Here is an 18207-nt window from a genome sequence, read left to right on the forward strand (position 1 = left end):
TCCGTGAATCCGTGCATTAGATCAATTGGTGCGTTGAACCAATTCGTGCGTTAAATCAATTCGTGCGTTGAACCAATTCGTGCGGTGATTGAGTAAATTTGTGTGTTGAGTGAATTCGTGCATTGAGTGATTCGTGTACTGGGTGGTTCGTATACCCAGAGCGCAGGCCGCAGATACAGTATGGCGAAGAGGCACTCCGATGGCTTATTTTTGACCTGAGCATGGGTAAAGTATGTATGCAAGTGGGCTCCCAGTGAAGTTCACAAGTGTATTGGGCACACTTGAACGCTGACATCAATCTGATGAAAATAGCTGACTGGCGTAATTACACTATTTTCTTGGGGTTTTAAGTAAGGGGAGAATTGCTGTTGGCCACATTCGATTTATTTCAGCGGAACCATAATATGATGCTTGAGTTTAAGAGCTGCGAGCCCTCAGTAGGAGTAGCTGTCACAAGGCGGCAAAGACCATGACCAGAGTAAGCGTGGATATTTTGATTGACAACAGCTTTGACATATGCTGCCATTTGCGCTTTGAGGGGAGAGCAAAGAAAGAAAATGAGTTTTGATTCCGCTTTGAACATGAGAGGAAGGCACAGGTGAATGAGTTCTGTACAATTTTCATACATACACATCTTGCTTGATGATTCAAAGTCAATTGGTAAATGGGATGTGGGGCATAATTGGCCGAAAGAGGTTAGTGCTTCTCTTTACGCTGCTCAGAGACGCATGTTTAGCTATGCATGTTCCTCATGTGTCCCTAAATCATACGGCAACTCTCTCCCTCAGCTTTACCAACAAGCATAGATCCCTACTTTTGTAATACGTTACCATCAGAAATTATTTTCTGATTGATAATTTTGGTTGTTTCTATTTATACATGTGAAAATGAGCTCAACATTTTGTTCCTTGGCTTTCTATCTTTAAGAATCTCTCGCATTTCTGTTCACTAATTCAATTCCAATGTATGATTCTTTTGTGAAAAGTCGGAGTGAGGACAGAGTAAAAAGCACGGAGCGGTTTCTGCGAGTCACTACTTTAAATAACCATCACCTTAGGGGTGCTTGACTTCATTTTTTACTAGTGAGTTTTTTGACGGCATTTTTTTTTCTCGTCGATTTCTAGGAGCTAACCATAGAGCGAGCTACATCGGGCAAATGAATTCATCATCATTTCTAGGAGCTACATAATCGAAGACAAATGTTGCACCGCAGTTATTGCGAGCTGTTGCTTTGCTCTCTGGAAATGGTGAAGATCGGCATGTAGCTGCGGTGAAAGCTTAGGTATACAGATAGGATAGATCAATTATAGAATAAAAATAAATATGACTAACTGAAAATATTTTGACAAAAGTGACCCCGTAGGTGCTGCGGTCATCGTTCAAAAACAGACAATAGTGATTATTTGCGGACCAGTGAGTGCGACGACGGTGGGTGCGGGAACGGGGAACGGTGGATAGTCTCGGCGGTCTTGCAATGCCTCTCGGGTTGGATATTGACGTACACGCCGTCTGTCTTCAACGTTTAACAGCCTCTTCGCGAGTAGAACTTCTTAGTATGAACATTCGACGAGGTTTTCTCCAAAGTATCACCGGTCATTTTGTCTTTCCACGTTCAACTTCTTACAACTCGGACATGACGAGATTGGAAAATGACTCGGTGATCGGAAACGACCAGATGCCAAAATTAGTATCACTAGAAATAAAACCCAGTTTTACAAGGTACATAAGCGATGAAGTTACATAGATCATCAAGTACGTAAGTATCGCCTGGATCGGCCCGAACCGGTTCCGATTGTTCTCGCCAAAAAGCTAAGGCACCGAAAAAGTTGAAATATTTCCAGGGCACTGACCAGGGGCCACCCAGACTAAGAGGAAACGCACGTGAGGAAGGCTCGAGGAAACAACCTTACCCCTCTTAGTCGTTGAACTAGAGCCTTTCACCATGGTCTATTTTTGAATCGTCCTTCACCACCGCCCGCAAAAAAAAAGTAAGAAAATAAAATAAAACTAAAAAAACTTGAAAACCGAAAACAATAACTTCTGGGAATGGTGCGCAGATCTACCATTATTTCGAACCTCAAGCCGTGGTCCGGCGCGTCATGCGTTGAGCAGCATCAAGCTGATTCGAACGTGCGTTGGGTTTTTTCTTTTTTTTCCTTTTTTTGAACAGAATTGACCGAAACATCTCATTTTGTAACAGCGTGTATGAAGTCGTTCAAAAACTATTTGCTAAGACCTGAAGTATTGTTATGTTTGTTTTCGTTCCATGCCTTTTGGTTATTCAGAACAAGTTGAGGCAAAAGTATCAGCTCATAGCGGTCGCCAATTCACCGTCCTCTTTTTGTGAGCATGCTTGCTCCCGAAGACATTTGACTGCTCCTAGAGCGACCGTACCCTCCAGGGTATTACTGTACAACCTGCTCCAGAAGCTAACTAATGACCCAAAGATAACGTCAGGATTTTAGACCAATTCTCAAAGGGCAGCCTGCTATGTAGCGAGTAATACGATAGACTTGAAGTCACCTAAAGCTTTCCTCAATATCCTGAGGCCATACAGCATATGCTACAATATGGTTGTTACGCACAGCATAAACTCCTTGGTGTTTCTGAGTCAAGTGCGAACCCATCTGGGAGGATTTTTCTGCGGGTGGGCCGCTCTGAGGATACTTGTGTCGCAGGTCAACTTGGGTTACTAGGGAAAACATAGACCCCAAGCAATGTCAACAAGCACCTCGTGAGCCTCTCTAGATTCAATGCCATAATAGTATACTTTACGTTCAATTCGCACTCTATGTAGCTGGTGTTTCTGCCTTTCCACATAATCAGCTCAAAGATCAATGGGCCACGTAATGGAGGTCGCTGCTGTGAAGACTAGAAACAGACACGCATGCACTGCAGCAAAGTAATTCGCCATCCACCGCCTTCCTTATTAGTCATCTGAACCAGTTGAGAGAAAACAGCTGATAGTCTCTGGGGGCTCAGGGAGTATTAGGAAACGCACGAGCCTCTAGCCAGGTAGTATGGTAATAATAACGTTGGAGGCCGGCAATTAGCCGCCTCTTGTGTAGATTAATAGAGGATCCGTGCATACAGTAAAGTCGATCAACGATTAGCATTTGCAGCCCGCAGATATCTGATCTATACGTTAATCCTCGACCTAAAGGCATTTTTTAAATGGTTGTCGCAATTATGCCGTGACTCTCACCGTTGTTACACCTACCAGTGTCTGCGAATGATCACTATCGTTCATGTTCCATTAATGAACACAGCACGTACGAAGGCCAAATTTTCACTTAATATTTTCAGAAATTCCAAATTTTCTTTTATTTCATATTTGATACACCATGTTCATATGTATTTATAAAAAAGAGCGCCCATTCGTGAAGCCTTCCTTTACTACGCACGTGCTCGACTCTCGATTGTGTTCAGGGAGCAATACAACAGCTTGCAATGGCTGGTTATAATTCCATTGCCTTAAACAAGGCGAGAAAATCGAAGAGACAGAGAAAATGTCGTCGCAAAACAACCTTAATGAAAAAGGCTTCCGAATATAGCAAGATGTGTGACGCAGATGTATGCGTAGGCATTCGTTTGCGAGAGACGGGCCAGGTATACGTTTTGACGGTAGATAATTCCGGGGTATGGGCTTTTCTTGCCTCACATTTGGTATGTCACAAGCTCCGCCACTCACAGAAAAGGTCGCTAATTTTTAGAGCGCTTATTATCCCACGCCAAGGTTCATGACAGACCAAGACTTGGAGAAGGCCATTGAGGGGTCTGCCGCTGCCAAGTAATGGTAGGTGTGCTGTGTGCTATTGTCATCAAGTACTTCGCCGGTGTTCGTCATCTATTTAGATTATAGCCGCCTTGGCTTCTGGTGGTTCAGAATTGCGATCGGAAGAGACCCACAGAAGTACCTACAAGTGGTTTCAGGCGAGAGAACCTTCAAGCTTTCTACATCGTCCTCTTTTCATAACTTCACATATTCGGGTTGCATTAGCGAGAAGCAATGAAACTGTTGATTCAGCCACACGAGAGCTTTTCTCGAGATATTTTAGGCAAATGCGGCGTCACCGTTAAGACTGATGAAAATTGAGTGTTGCCACAGTTCAACAAAATCGTCCCAATCTTAGCATTCCACTGGACCCGAGAGATACAGTAAGCCTAGTAACACCTAATCAACAATAACACACTGACTAGGAGTCAAGTTCTAATAGCCAGGCAAGTTTTGGAATATGAGCGAATAATCCGGATATAGGACCAAATCTGGCAATTACTAGTTTACGACAAGCCACGCATAATTGGTATTAAGGGCTCAAGTTCGAAGCGAAAGGAACCTGAGTTTTGTTGGGTTGTGAGACTTCGTCTCTAGCATCCTCCGTGGCCACAAAGCCCGGACGGCCACAAGCTGTCATGTGGGAGGTAATCTCGAACATAGCGCTTCAATGCGAAAGTTGATTTCATGACTTCAGTCTGAGATAGGAAATTTGAGCGTGGGAAAACAAGAATCGGCCGCGGAAAACGTGTGAATATTGGAAAGGTCATTGATGATACCATATGTCAAAACCGGCGGGCGCGAGGCGGAGCGCAGGTACAGTAGAAGTCGAGAAGAGATTCCCCTTCAGACACAGAGGCTTTCCTTCCCAGCTCCCCACTCTAAATCAGCGAAGCTTAACTAGGCTAGAGAAAACCCCTTGTTGGGGACCTGCTGCATTGTGATTGGCTGAAAGAGCAAGCTAAAACTAGGCGATCCAGAGTTGGCTCTCTAGTGGGTCACCGTGAAAAAGAGCGTGTGTCTTGAGGGGAATCTGTTTTTGAATCCACTGTAGCTTTTCAATATTTACTGATGGAGTGGCTATCAAGGACGAATGGCTAGGTAAAATCGTATTCCCTGATGCAATATCACGTGGTGCCCTGCGCGCAAGAGCGGCAGACCATCAGACTAGACTATATGCACCAAAACACACCTGGGAGGATTCGGGAGGCCTTGAATCAAGGCTCTATGCATTGGATTGACGTTGGGAGATTTCTGCCATTATTTTGTTCTGTTCGTAAGAGAAGCTAGACTAATGGTATCCTTTGACGAGGTCCTGCTGGTGACCATTTCTTCTGGCGGCTTCTCCTAAAAGCTCACTAGTCTTGTCGGGCGCAGTGTCGTTGGGCTGAGTCAGCTGGCTGGAGAGGAAAATATTATTTCGGACGCATGGGTTTCTTCAGGGCCTCGGAATATTCCACGTAGTTAGCTCCCAGGGAGATTAGGTAAGCTTACTGGTCAATTTAATGGTAAGGTATAAATCTTCATACAAAGTAGCATGGCAATCCTCTGGTATAAGCACTTGAGAATCAGAGAGTTATGGATTTTCTGATCTTCTATGCCATTGCGGCAGGGAGCTTGTTGACATTGCTTTTTCTCATCCAGATCACTCCATCCTTGCTAAAAGTATTGGGATTCTTATCATTCACAATTACAAAGCATCTGAAATACCCCTACTTATGGGGTCGCCATAAGCTGGTTGCTCCTTGCACCCGAGCTGATGCCTTGTTATATGTCGCCTACACAGTACTGAACGTATTCTTCATTGCCTTCAAACTCCCATCAGCAACAGCAGCGAGAGACCGTGCCGGAACACTTTCAGTCATAAATATTGGATTTCTCTTCTCAACGCATCATCTTGGGTTCCTTGCGACTGCTTTAGGTCTTTCATTGGCAACGTGCAAACGAATTCATCGGGCCGTAGGCTGGATGACTGGCATTCTTCTTTTGATACATGTGGTAATGGCCATTATTGTGAGACAGAATGAATGGAGCCTTGATCAGAAACGCAATCTCTTCGCGCTCATTGTTTGTCCTTTCCACTCAAAATAATGATCAAATTTTGACTTTCCTCTTAGGGAGCCGTGGCAATGACGGCAGTTTTACTGTTGTCTCTTCCAGCCATACGTCGTTTCCTCTACGAACCATTCCTTCGATTACACCAAACTCTGGCAGCAGCTTGCCTATATTCCACATGGCGCCATTTGCCATCTGACTCTCTACTGCCCCGACTATACCTTTATATTCCTCTTGGCATAATGCTACTTGGCTTCCTGATCGAACTATCGCTATTTCTCATAAGGAATGGAGTGCTGCCGCCTCGTCCTTACACTCGTGCTTCTATCAAGTGTGACATATTGCAGCAGACGCCTACACAAGACAGAGAGAACACACCGTTGAAATTCAGAGTGGCACTTCCGAGATCTCTGGACGTGCAAGCCGGCCAATACATATGTATCTGGATACCAGCGGCGAGTCTCTTCTCCTGGACTCAGATACATCCGTTCATGGTAACATCTTGGTCTCCGGAGAAGCAGGATGTTCTTGAGCTTTTTGTTCAATCCAAAAAGGGTCTCACCCAGAAAATCCGCCATTGGGCAGCTCTAGAGGGCTATACGTCCTTGACAGCGTTCATTAGCGGCCCGTACGGAGTCAGCAAATCTGTCGACCAGTATGAATGTATCCTAGCAATCGCGACCGATTTTGGCATAGCAGGAGTCATCTCCTATCTTAAAAAGCTTCTCTACGGGTATAATACCTCCACCTCACATGTCCGCCGGGTGCATTTTGTGTGGCAGGTTCAAACACTAGGTGAGTTTAAATCGCACTTTGTGGTATTAGCATGAGGCAATGCAATGCTAATGTCTTAGATATTGCGGTAGCCGCCCAACCGTTACTTAATAGTTTACTGAGTGACGATGTCTTGGATGATGGCTATGTGAGTGACTCCCCTTCACCAAGCCACACTCCTCTGACCAACTGCGAAAGATTCTCGAAATGTCCTTTTACGTCGCATCAAATGAGATGATAGAGCATGGCAAGCCTTTCGGCCAGCATCGCCGAGCAACAGTCTTCAATGGAACGCCGGATTACGAGAAAATAATTGCACAAGAGGCCTCCGGTCGGAATATCAAAAGACTGGCAAACACACATGAAGATCGTGGTGAGGTACTTGTACTTGGTACGTCCTTCTTCTCTGACCGCAAAGCATACACTTACTCCTTAGTATCTGCATCGCCCGAAGTGCGAGATCATTCAAGAGGAGTAGTTCTAAAACACCTCGAAGAGCGAGTACGGCTACACGAAACAGAATTTCAACCTTCGTAGCAAAAACGGAACACTTGTCAAAACGGTTCATTTTACTAGCTAGAGGATGAGAAAGTGGTGGTGGGTTGCGCAATGGCCTAGCGCTTGTGGTCACCGCCCTCAATAATGAATAGATTGTTTGCCAACTCAACGTTGGAACATCGAACTGGTCCTGCCCCTGGTTATCCCAAATTTAGATCACCAAATAATTGCGACTGGAGATATCTCTCGGTCATACAGATGTGGCGATTAGGATCCGGGCCTAAGGGACGATCAGGGACATGCAAAAAACCGCATCAACGAAAACCGTGTCAACGAAAACCGTTTTCAACGCAGACCTTGTTAGTGCCAAAACCGTTTCAAAGTCAAAACCGTGCCGCTGATAAAACCTTTACCGTTGATAAATCGTAAATTTGCGAGGGACTGTGGGGCACACAGCGACCAAAGTGGATCAATTGCATGGATTAATTGAATTAATTGAATGATCTGCGCGCCGCTTTGGCTGCGACAGCATTCTGGTGCCAGAGCAGAACAGCGCGCAAAGCTCATCCTTTTGGTTGCGACACCCAAAATGGTGTCGCAACAGAATGGAGCGCAGTTGCCACCCATTTGAGATGTATTAGTTGAGGGCGCTCAAACATCGCCTACAAATTAATATAAATTCTACTCTTGTAACTCTTTTGACTTCTGACGTCTTTCTTCCCAGCTATCGCAAATTCGAAGTGCGCATCCTGGTTTAATCTGAATATCTTGCGACTATTTTGCAAGACATTCACTTTATCTTGACTCCTATTTATCTCTCTTCTCTGTTATTGCCGACCGCTGTCTGAGTTATGCCGCCTCTATGCACAGATAATTTGAGTTCCCTATGGGAAGATGAAGATCCTATAGAATGGAATATCTGGCTTACTACAGAGGCGCTCCAGGATAATGAAAGCCTGGAACCCTCATATTACAACTCAAACAACCCTGAATATAGCAGTAAGGTTCATATTCCAGAAGAAAATACTCCTTGGGTTCTTGCGAAGCAGCCAGAAGCCTCCCCCCCCGGTTACATCTAAAGTCATGGCTAAGTGTAAAGCCCCGAGCCCATCACGATTTGGCCCTCCATTACACTTGCTAATTATACAAATCTGATCAATAAAGCTTCATCGACTGTGCATCTCTCTCAAGAGCCAAATTATCTTCCCGCGCCATGCTTTTCGGACCGGACCACACACCTTAATCGGTCCACAGATGGAGAGGGTGGCTTGATGAAGGAACCGCCCACGTCGAGCACATGGGAAACTTTGTTGGATCAACATGCCTTTTTCCAGCTCGAAAATGGAAGCCAGCGAAATGCTCGATCCCCAGAAGAAGCCAATTCGCAATTTACTGAGGTGGGCACATCGAATTCACCGAAACAGCCAGTCCTGATTTCAGCGCGGACGCATGGGTACGCTGGCTGCATAAAGATGATATGTGATATCACAACTGGCAAAACCTTGACTGATAGCCAAGCTCGAAACATCAAGAATTGTGGCGATGATCTGGTAAAAAGTATGCGATCAGAGGAAGCGGTTACAAACTTGAAACTTCTTTTGGTCGAATGTCACCAGCATGCGTTACTTAGTGTCGACTCAGATAGCTTCGATTCTTCACTGACAGCGTGTGTGGCCTATTTGGGGTATATCAATTCTATGACTGGTTCGAGTTCGAACTTGAACGAAGTGCGTCGCCGCCTTGCCCAAGTTTGGCTTCATATTCATTTCGAAAACCTGATCAATTATTTGGCGATTTGTGAAAAGCACGGGTTTCCCATGAGGCGTAATGGTCGCTCGATTTCCACAATTGCCAGAGATTCTATTCTACAGGCCATCCATGGCCATCAATTCTCTCCACGGAAAACAGATCGGGATCTACTGAGTGACCAATGCCGCTGGGGTGAGCGTTGGTGGAAAGTTGCTACTTGCATAGGTCTTGGTGTTCTATTACTAGCCAACGAAGACTTGGCAAATCAAATGTATACTCACACAGGCCCCGTGGTGTCTCCAAGTACTTGACTTGCTGACTTTATGACAGAGGCAAAAGAACGGCATTCCAGAATAAAATGGTAGATACATTAGCCATTTATATCTTTAACCGCTACCCATCTCTTGCTGTTCTCTACCAATTGTTTGAGCCTTTGGTTGTTGGACTTATGCTAAGCGGTGATAAAGCTTGTTCTCGCAATGAACAGAATTATTTCCTAGAAGCACTTATGGAGAGTGGAACACATAAGCCAAACAAGCTGGAAAAATGGCATTTGCTGAACCCCAAACCCCAATCTCAGCTTGCGGCTTCTCGTCTGATCTCATTACAGAGGCCCCAGGCTATGACTACCATCAGAAGATGCTGATTCGGGAAATATGTACACTTTAATGTCACGCAATGATTTGACATTGAAATAGAGGCTGACTGGTCCTTCGTCCGGATGTATTAGTTGCTGAATAATTGTGGATATTTGGATGAGTCATATGTCTAGATACTTGTGCTCTGCTGCTTTTACTTTCGCCGTGTCTGGAAACTATAGAATCTGTGATGAAAATTCTCAAATCACGAAGCATCATGTAAGTGAGTAAAATAGCTAGCCACAATATGAAAGGCAATTGGATACTCCAAGTGCTGGTCTTCTTTATCTGCGTCCGGGCCTATCGCATGGGTGAAGATGGAGCATAAGATATCGATGGGAAAACATTGATGCATCACGGAGCGATTCATGGTGTTTTCACCGAGGGTCTGATGAACCTTATTCGCCACTCAGGCCCTGTACTAGGCAAGGTCTTAAAATGCGATAAAACAGGATTTTGAAGCACATGTCCACCAGTCGACAAAGTGCAGTAGAATAAAGAAACTTGACGTCCCGCCATGAAGCGAGAGACAAGTTACCAACACAATCTGCCAGTAAACATCCATAGGTAGCATCATCAATATGCCAGCTTCGCATAACAATGGTCGTATCTAAGCTTAGGTACATTCTGTGCCGTTGGCAGCTTGTCATGCGGCTTCTTTAGTCTCAGCTGCAATGGGAGGATCGGGGCCTTGGGATAGCACACTGATCGTGGGAACATCATCAGAGACACTGGCGCTGATGTCTTGAATTTCGTTTATGCCAAGAGACGATAGAGACGATATCTGGGAAAGGGTATAAGCCAGCATGGCGTGAGTATAGGCTTCCATGGCACTTTGGGTCAGAGAGTTGCTAGCACTAGGGTCGAAAATCGATATGGGCGTGAAGGTCTGGAACGATTGTTGCCTTGCGTATTTCGTTCACTGGGGAGCATCTATTTTGTCGTAATATCAGCGGGGCCAACTGAACAGCGAAGTAGCGGTCACCAAGCTGGGAAGAACGGAAACATCGTTATTAGGTGTTGTATCCCGTGAACGCAAGAAACAAAGTCTGTCTCAACAAGGCATGGTAATAATTTCGTGCTTACCTTCCATACAGAGTCTAGTCTCAGCGAGAAGCCTTGTTCAAGAGACAGAAGAAGTAGTCTTTGATTTAAAATAGGTTTCGCATAGACAAAAGGTACGCGTACAAAGATATGGTTCGGCGAAATAGTTGTAGAAGCAAGTCGGATACAGTTGTACCAATGTTAGGAATAGAAGTTGTTGGATGACAATTCACCTAAGGTAGAGAGAGGGTGTCGTGTTGTCAGCAGCAAAAACCAGAGGTTTCAGATGGGGCGGGAACCCCAGGTCCACGGCGAATCAGGTACCATGACGTAAGTGGCTCTCCATGCGGACGCGAGGGAACCAATTGGGAAGGATATCGATGGGCACGGAGGATCAGACTACCCGGGAAGTGGGGAAATAACTTGTCTGGTCGCAATCGCCCGGAGAACGCAGCCGTCCACTCGGATGAACTGTGGCTTTGGCCAACGAATTTTTTATGGGGATACCGAACGTGTCTAGCCCATTAGTCTGGCGGCTGGCATGAGTAAGATTATATAATCCTTAATGATTAGTTTTGCCCATTACCGTGTTATGATACTCCTCATTTCTCTCAACAAAATTTAGGTCGCCTTTTGTACGATTTACAGTCTTGGGAGAGCATTCGAAATCACATAGAGGTCAGGGCTGCCCAAGAGGATTTTCTTCTCATTTTGCACATAAAAAATCATTTGCACATAAAAATCACACAATAACCTTGCCTGAAATCTAGATATACTAAGCTAGACCCATTGAATGCTGGTGTCTCTGGGCTAGTATGGTTGGTGTTTCAATCCTCAAGCGTGAAGAAGCATGATGATTTGATATTGGCTGACAGGCTATGCACGGTTCAGCTCTGCAAGGGACCAGATCGACTGTCATCCTGTTGCGATATAACTACAACCCTAAGTCAAGACGGTCTAGTCCGAAGTAAGGGAATATAATGCAGCAATCCGATTCCCAGGAAGGTGCCATCCACAGATCTGCGATCCACGACTGCTGAGCATCCACAGCCCTTCAAAACCGGACTCTCTGGTGGCCAGCTACGAGCTATTATGGTAGCTGTTGAACGCCCTGTATGAGACGGGGCTTTCAGAACCATCGTTGCGTTCGCGGGCACCCTCTTCTTTTTTTGTCGATCTTGGAATTGTGATTCCCTTGATTCCCTCCAGCTTCTTGTCTATGACGTAATTAGAGTGAGTGGACACGCTAACGATACACTGAGCAATATAATTGGATGATAACCTGCTTAGGCTGTGGAAAACCAGATAAGCCCACTTCCCAATGCTTCTTTATACCCCTGCGTCGCTATGTAAGATAGCTTCCGCGCAAAAACGCACTGCTCTGATATTATTGTCGCCGGAATGGCTGCTATCATAGGTCTCGACACGCACTCGCGCTATAGACTGGCACAAGAGCGAGAATTTCACAAGTACGATATCATTCCTCAAGCTATCTTTTTGAGACTGGCAATGATATGTTCGTCTGGATTTACTTTCGCTAACTGATCGCCGATCGCCGATAGATACATTCCGAGCGAACAATCCTTATCGTGTTATGCCCCCTTTGACCGTGCCAGTGGCGATGACTTCATTCCACAGGCCTCTTCAGACCCTGCGCTGACTTCATACGCCCAGTTAGCAGCGAATCGACTGGGAGCTGAGCGAGCCTTAATTTCTTTCTTTGACTCCACACACCAACACATACTGGCAGAGTCTACTCCAACCTTGAGTCTCATTGGGGGTCACACCACACACGACAATGAGCGATTAATCTTAGGGTGTTGTATATTGCCTAAAGAGAGAGGCATATGTCACTATGTCGGGTCATCCCCGCGCCGTGGGCATCATAGTGAGGATATGGGCGGCCATGACGGTATCTTGGTTGTTCTGGATGTGATGCAGGATGAGCGCTTTGAACCTTCGGGGTTGCAAGCCGGGCTATCAGAAGTGCGCTTTTGTCTGGCGGTTCCAATAATCAGCCCACGAGGATATAAGATTGGTGCGCTCAGCGTAATGGACAGCAAGGCCAGATCATCAGGTCCCGATCAACACTCTCGTCAGTTGATGAAGGACATGGCTGCGACTGTGATGGAACACTTGGTAATGAAAGAAGCGGCAGTCAGCAGCCGCCGAGCAGAACATATGATTGTTGGACTTGGCAGTTTTGTGGAAGGGAAGACCACACTTCGCGATTCTTGGCCAGAGGCCCATGCGCAGTACCTTGCCGCAGAGAAATCCGGGGATTCTACAGAGGGCCGGCTGAATATTGAGCAGCAAGATTTACAAGAGCTTGCAAAGGAAACGGACACGAAAACACTCACCATTCGAGAACCATCCAACAAAGCCAGTCGTTCTTGTACCAAGAGTTATGACCCAGACAGCTCTAACCAGAAAATGCAAGTCAGCCAGGCAGGCAATGATCAGAAACCTGGGATAGAATTTTCTCAAGACAACAACTCTGCGCGAGCCACACTCACAGGTAGTGGCCTGATGGAAGACGCCCTCCCATCCAGCATCCGAAACGTTTTCTCGCGCGCAGCAAATTTACTCAGGGAGGCAATCGGGGCGGAAGGGGTGATGTTTCTTAAGGCGAACAGCCAGCGCTTCGGAAACCTAGTTGATACATCCAAGCGCAGGGTGTCTGGCTCCTATTCCGATGATGTCAAGTCAAGCGGCGACGATAGCACGGGATCAGACCGATCACTTCGCCGACCTATTTCCGACACTGATCAGGATTCTGATAGCCATAGTCCGAGAGTGTCCGAATGCTTAGGGTTTTCCAGCTCAAGGGCGTCGAGCATCAATGAGGAGGCAAGAGCTGGTCAAGCAGTGATGGTGCCAGAACCACTATTTACTTCCCTAGTTCACCGATACCCTCACGGTAAGATCTTTTCTTACAATGCTCAGGGATCGGTTTCAGAGGACAGTGATCGTCGATCCCAGAAGGATTCCGGGTCCGAAAATGATATCGCGGAGCATGGACCAGCGAGCAAACGGAGACGAAGACCAGCCTTTCAGCGTCATGCCGATGATTTGATCAAAATATTTCCCGGTGCCAGGAATATCCTCGTTTTACCTATCTGGGACTCGGACCGAAAAATATGGTTTGCCGGAGCACTGATCTGGACAAATGACTCACGCCGGATTTTCACATTGGAAAACGAACTCGTATACACATTAGCCTTCACTAATAGTGTAATGGCTGAAATTCGTCGGATTGATGTGGAAGTAGCAGAGAAGGCCAAAACCAACCTCATCAGCAGCATCACACACGAACTCCGAAATCCACTGCACGGAATCCTGGGTACGGCCGATATTCTGAGTGATACAGCCATGAATGCACTTCAGCATGGGATGGTTCATACGGTCGAGTCGTGTGGTCGTACTCTGCTGGATACTATCAACAGCCTGCTTGATCTGACATTTATCGATCAATACAGGAAAGGTGATACCTCTCGAAGCAGAAAAAATAGAAGAAAGTCAACTGTACCACGGAACATGCCCCTTGGTGAGAACCCATCATCCTCTCATGTTGAGCTGGATGCTGTTCTCGAAGAAGTCACAGACTGTGTGTTTGCCGGATACTGCTTCTACAATAACCCACAAGCACCTCCCCCCGCCCTGACAGAGTCTTCATCGCGGTCTGCCGGCCATACTCACCAGGCAGACCCTGTTGGTCCCCGAGCCTGTCAGGTTACGGTCATATTTGACATTGAGCCCGGCACAGAGTGGGACTTTGACACCCATACTGGTGCCTGGAGACGCATTCTTATGAATATCCTTGGGAATGCGCTCAAGTACACACCTTCCGGATATATTTATCTCGGATTTAAATCAACTTCAAGCACCAGTGCTACCTCAAAAAGGCCTCCTAGCAAGCAAAAACAAGGTTTCGATGTGACTATCACCGTAAAGGACACTGGAAAGGGTATCGGGCCGAAATTTCTGCAAAACGATCTGTTCAGCCCATTCGAGCAGGAGGATCCTCTTGCCCCCGGCAGTGGGTTAGGATTGAGCATTGTTCGCCAGGCTGTTGGTCTTCTTGGTGGTTTTGTTGAAATTGAATCCACCGTTGGACAGGGCACTCAAATCTCAATCCACGCACCACTGACCAAGTCAACTGCAGTATCAGAATCTTCATATAGGCCCTTCCTTTCCTTGAAGAACCTTACTGAAGGCAAGAGAATCGGGATCCTAGGATTCGGACAGTCCCTTCGTTCACAACGCGATACGGCCTTATATTCGTCATTGGAACGAATGTGCCGTGATTGGTTTGGTCTTGAAGTGACCAACCTATCGCCATCAGAAGGAAAAAACTTTTGTTTTGACTTCTACCTGGCCCTCCAGACAGAGCTGGACTGCGAGGACGTTGAAGGAAGAGACCTATTCGGTCTTGCCCGCCGTTTCAATATTGGTGATATACATAATTCACCAGTTATCGTCATCTGCCAGTCACCGGAGGAAGCTCATCGCATGTTTGTTGCTTCTAGGAATCAGAGCCAAACAACATCCTTCGAGTTTTTGAGCCAGCCTTGTGGACCTCGAAAGCTAGCTAGGGCAATGAAAATGTGCATAAATCGACAACGTGATCAGCAAAAAGGTCGCCGCGGCAGTGACGAGCCAACTCATTGGGTAGAGGTGCCTGAATCCTCCCATTTGCCAGTTAACATTGAAGCTAGTGATCCTCCCCAAGATAGGATGAAGATTAGCAAGCGACCAACCGCAGATACAATGGGAAGCCAGGGGGATGGAAGTTCCCCAGAAACTGAAGGCCCAAGGGTTGATCATCATCAAACCTCTCTGTCAAAGTTATCTCCTCAGCGTGAGGAAGGGGCACCGGGTGAAGGAAAACAGGATCCACAAAAGCAATCTGTATTGCTTGTAGATGACAATGATGTCAATCTCCAGTTACTTTGTGTCTACGTTCAGAAAGATGGTTTCACATACAAGACCGCTAAGGATGGAGCCCAGGCTGTTGACATATATAAGGCCAATCCTGGATCATTCCAAGTCATCATCATCGGTATGTTTCTCTAGAAATTTCCAGTTCTCTTTCCCTCAATCTCTATTGTTCGAACAGTCATCCAATTTGTCTTTCTTTTGACCACTCAAGCTGATAATGTCAGATATCTCAATGCCCGTAATGGATGGTTTCAAAGCATCAAGGGAAATTCGACGCATAGAGAACGAGTATCGTGCCAGGTTGGCCGAATCGGATCGACAAAACCTTCCACCTACGGTCATAGCCGCTTTGACTGGGCTTGATACTGCTGGTGCTCAAAAGGAAGCGTTGGGCTCGGGCATTAACACTTTTTTGGTGAAGCCTCTTAAGCGAAAGCATTTGCAAGCTATCCTGCGACGCGAGATTTGGCCGGATTCCCCATGACGTTTTGCCAATAGATGGAGCAGTGGTCATGCGCAAGCGATATCAATGAATGCCCCCAATACCTGCGAGTTAAGTCTTCGGTATGAGCAATATATATGTATCTCCATTAACAAGATCTCTTACAAATGGGTGAGATGGTCCTGAGCGGCAAAGCCTTCACTGAATCCAGCGACGAAGAGCGACGGGCCATTTGGTCTTGAATGCAGGATCCTGATGGCCTGATCCCGTCGTTGACTGTATTTATAATTGATCGACTTCATTCGTCTGGAGCGTTTCATCGGTTGACTGATCTGGTTGAAACAAGGCGTTCATTAAATGACCACTCGACAGTCATATCAATTCGAAACCCCATAACCCGAAGATGGTAAGACCATAGTTTCCTTTTTAAAAAAAGCCTGCTATTGTTTTACCAGGACTTGGCAAGTGGGCGTGCTATCAGTTTTCTTAGAATCAACGGTAGTCGTGACAGCATTTACTCACAAATAAATGGGGTAGTGATGAAGAGAAGCCGCATGAAGTTTGCAAGTCTGTAGCCGGTTAGACGTGTCTACGGTAAATACTGAGTACCGGGAGCTTTTACGAGGGGGGTCTTTTCGGTGTCTTCATGACCTACGAGGTCAGCTGAAAAATTAGAAGATATGTCCAAGCGGGCTACAGCAGGACACAAGAAGGTCTTGAGTCCTGATGATATCTTTACTATGAATACAGTCAACAACCTTGATGCTCTATACAGTATAGTGCTTTTAAGAAGCTTGAAAAGCGTATAAATTCTATAGCCGGGCGGCCCAGGGTTACGAGAAGCATTTAGGGCGCCATCATTCCAAGGCTCAGCAAAAGCCGAATTTGGCTTACCGCTCTCGTCTGCAGATCGGCCACGGGATCTTGGAATTCACTTGAGGAAAGAGAAAAAGGGTAGCTCCGTAAACAGATATAGTTAATAATCAATAGGAATTGCAATTTGCTTGTTACTATAGTCAAATTCTAACATCCCAATCTTCAATGATCCCCTTGTTGCTTTTAGCCATCCTGGACGTTTGCTCATTATAATCTTGGGAGCCATATGGATAGATGAGAGGCATCTCGAGACGATTTCCTGCTATTTCTCATAGGAATAGAACATCCTTGCAGAGAGTAAAACCGACCGAGCAAGAAGAGCCAACTCCCCGAGCAATCGATCTTTCTTACGAACAAGCGGTTGCTAGATAGGCCTTAGTGCTATATTTTTATACGTGTGTAGTAGTGATAGCCGTACCTCTTTCAAGGACTCAATGGACTTTGCTGTCGAGAGTGCGGAGAGAAATTCAAAGGCATCGGAGTCAACAGGCCAACGATCCACATCATCTACCCCCACTACCCCATCATCTTTTACATATTTTTGCATGGTTTCCATAGTAATTGAGGAAAGGGCTTTGATGTACACTCTTTGTATCTCACCTGGCTGACTTTCCATGCACATTTCCAAGCTAGCTAAAAAGAAATCAGCCAATGGATGTTAACAGGGAATCTCAAGATACCTACCGATTTTGACGACACCATCAAGGCCAAGAAGTATATTTCGACATGTCAGAGATTGATGCTCTAGTGATTTACTACTGAGGTAACAAAGCCCATTCAGAATCTAAGTTTGTGAGTAGTCTGACAGCTGAAACTCGAAGAACTGCATACCTGCCAAACCATGGACGCCAATTCCGCCTCGGTGGGAAACATAGTGCGACATCCCACGAGTTGCTCCAAAGTGAGCGGGAGATCATCAACAAGAGCAAACATAGACCCTCCATCCACGAAGCATTCCCTGGCAGATAACAAATTATCATGATCAAGGATTTCATACCACCGGAGCATTTTATTTACATCCCCTTGGGTGTACTCCCGAATGGCAACCACTTGGGACGGGCGGGAACGGCGAGCGACAATGAATACATCACCTGCCAGGTTACAACGAAGGGTGCGACGGAATGTGTCCCAAGGCGATTCCTTTCTCACGATCAACCGACGATATTCACTTTCCTCACATAGTTGAGGTAGGCCGAAGTCCTTCGGGCCCCCGCTCACAACTTTTCGTGAATGCTCGCCCCGGGACGGCAGCGGTTTGCTTACTTGGGGGCTCGAATTTGCACCCGGTTGAACGGGTTTATCAAGCCGCTCTGGTTGCCCGCTTAAAGGGGTCTGTCGTGGTCGGTTCGCAATTAGTTCTTTGTAGCTCGCGAAGTCGATTGCCGTACAATGTTTATCTTCTTTCGACATAATGA

The 18207-nt window shown here is 46.1% G+C and overlaps 4 protein-coding genes across 4 annotated transcripts; 3 read left to right on the forward strand and 1 right to left on the reverse strand.

Annotated features, from left to right (window-relative positions):
- Positions 1-3450: 3450 nt before the first annotated feature.
- Positions 3451-3794, forward strand: N7481_003476 (MADS-box domain-containing protein; the record flags this gene model as incomplete). The annotated part of the gene is made up of 2 exons (XM_057262695.1): positions 3451-3666; positions 3714-3794. 2 exons carry the CDS (start codon positions 3451-3453, stop codon positions 3792-3794), a joined length of 297 nt encoding a protein of 98 aa, XP_057124356.1.
- A 1559-nt stretch (positions 3795-5353) lies between these two features.
- N7481_003477 (ferric reductase family protein) lies at positions 5354-9497 on the forward strand (the record flags this gene model as incomplete). Its single annotated transcript, XM_057262696.1, has 6 exons — positions 5354-5842; positions 5893-6625; positions 6685-6752; positions 6803-6995; positions 8267-9122; positions 9182-9497. The coding sequence occupies 6 exons, from the start codon at positions 5354-5356 to the stop codon at positions 9495-9497; spliced, it is 2655 nt and encodes an 884-aa protein (XP_057124357.1).
- Positions 9498-12429: 2932 nt separating this feature from the next.
- On the forward strand, positions 12430-15958 carry N7481_003478 (hybrid sensor histidine kinase/response regulator; the record flags this gene model as incomplete). Its single annotated transcript, XM_057262697.1, has 2 exons — positions 12430-15595; positions 15699-15958. 2 exons carry the CDS (start codon positions 12430-12432, stop codon positions 15956-15958), a joined length of 3426 nt encoding a protein of 1141 aa, XP_057124358.1.
- A 1096-nt stretch (positions 15959-17054) lies between these two features.
- Positions 17055-18202, reverse strand: N7481_003479 (uncharacterized protein; the record flags this gene model as incomplete). The annotated part of the gene is made up of 4 exons (XM_057262698.1): positions 17055-17156; positions 17211-17425; positions 17477-17576; positions 17624-18202. 4 exons carry the CDS (start codon positions 18200-18202, stop codon positions 17055-17057), a joined length of 996 nt encoding a protein of 331 aa, XP_057124359.1.
- Positions 18203-18207: the final 5 nt, after the last annotated feature.

Source organism: Penicillium waksmanii (assembly GCF_028829765.1).
Source record: "Penicillium waksmanii strain IBT 27052 chromosome Unknown utg000004l:1.0-5674109.0:1.0-5678898.0, whole genome shotgun sequence".
NCBI classification, from domain to species: domain Eukaryota; kingdom Fungi; phylum Ascomycota; class Eurotiomycetes; order Eurotiales; family Aspergillaceae; genus Penicillium; species Penicillium waksmanii.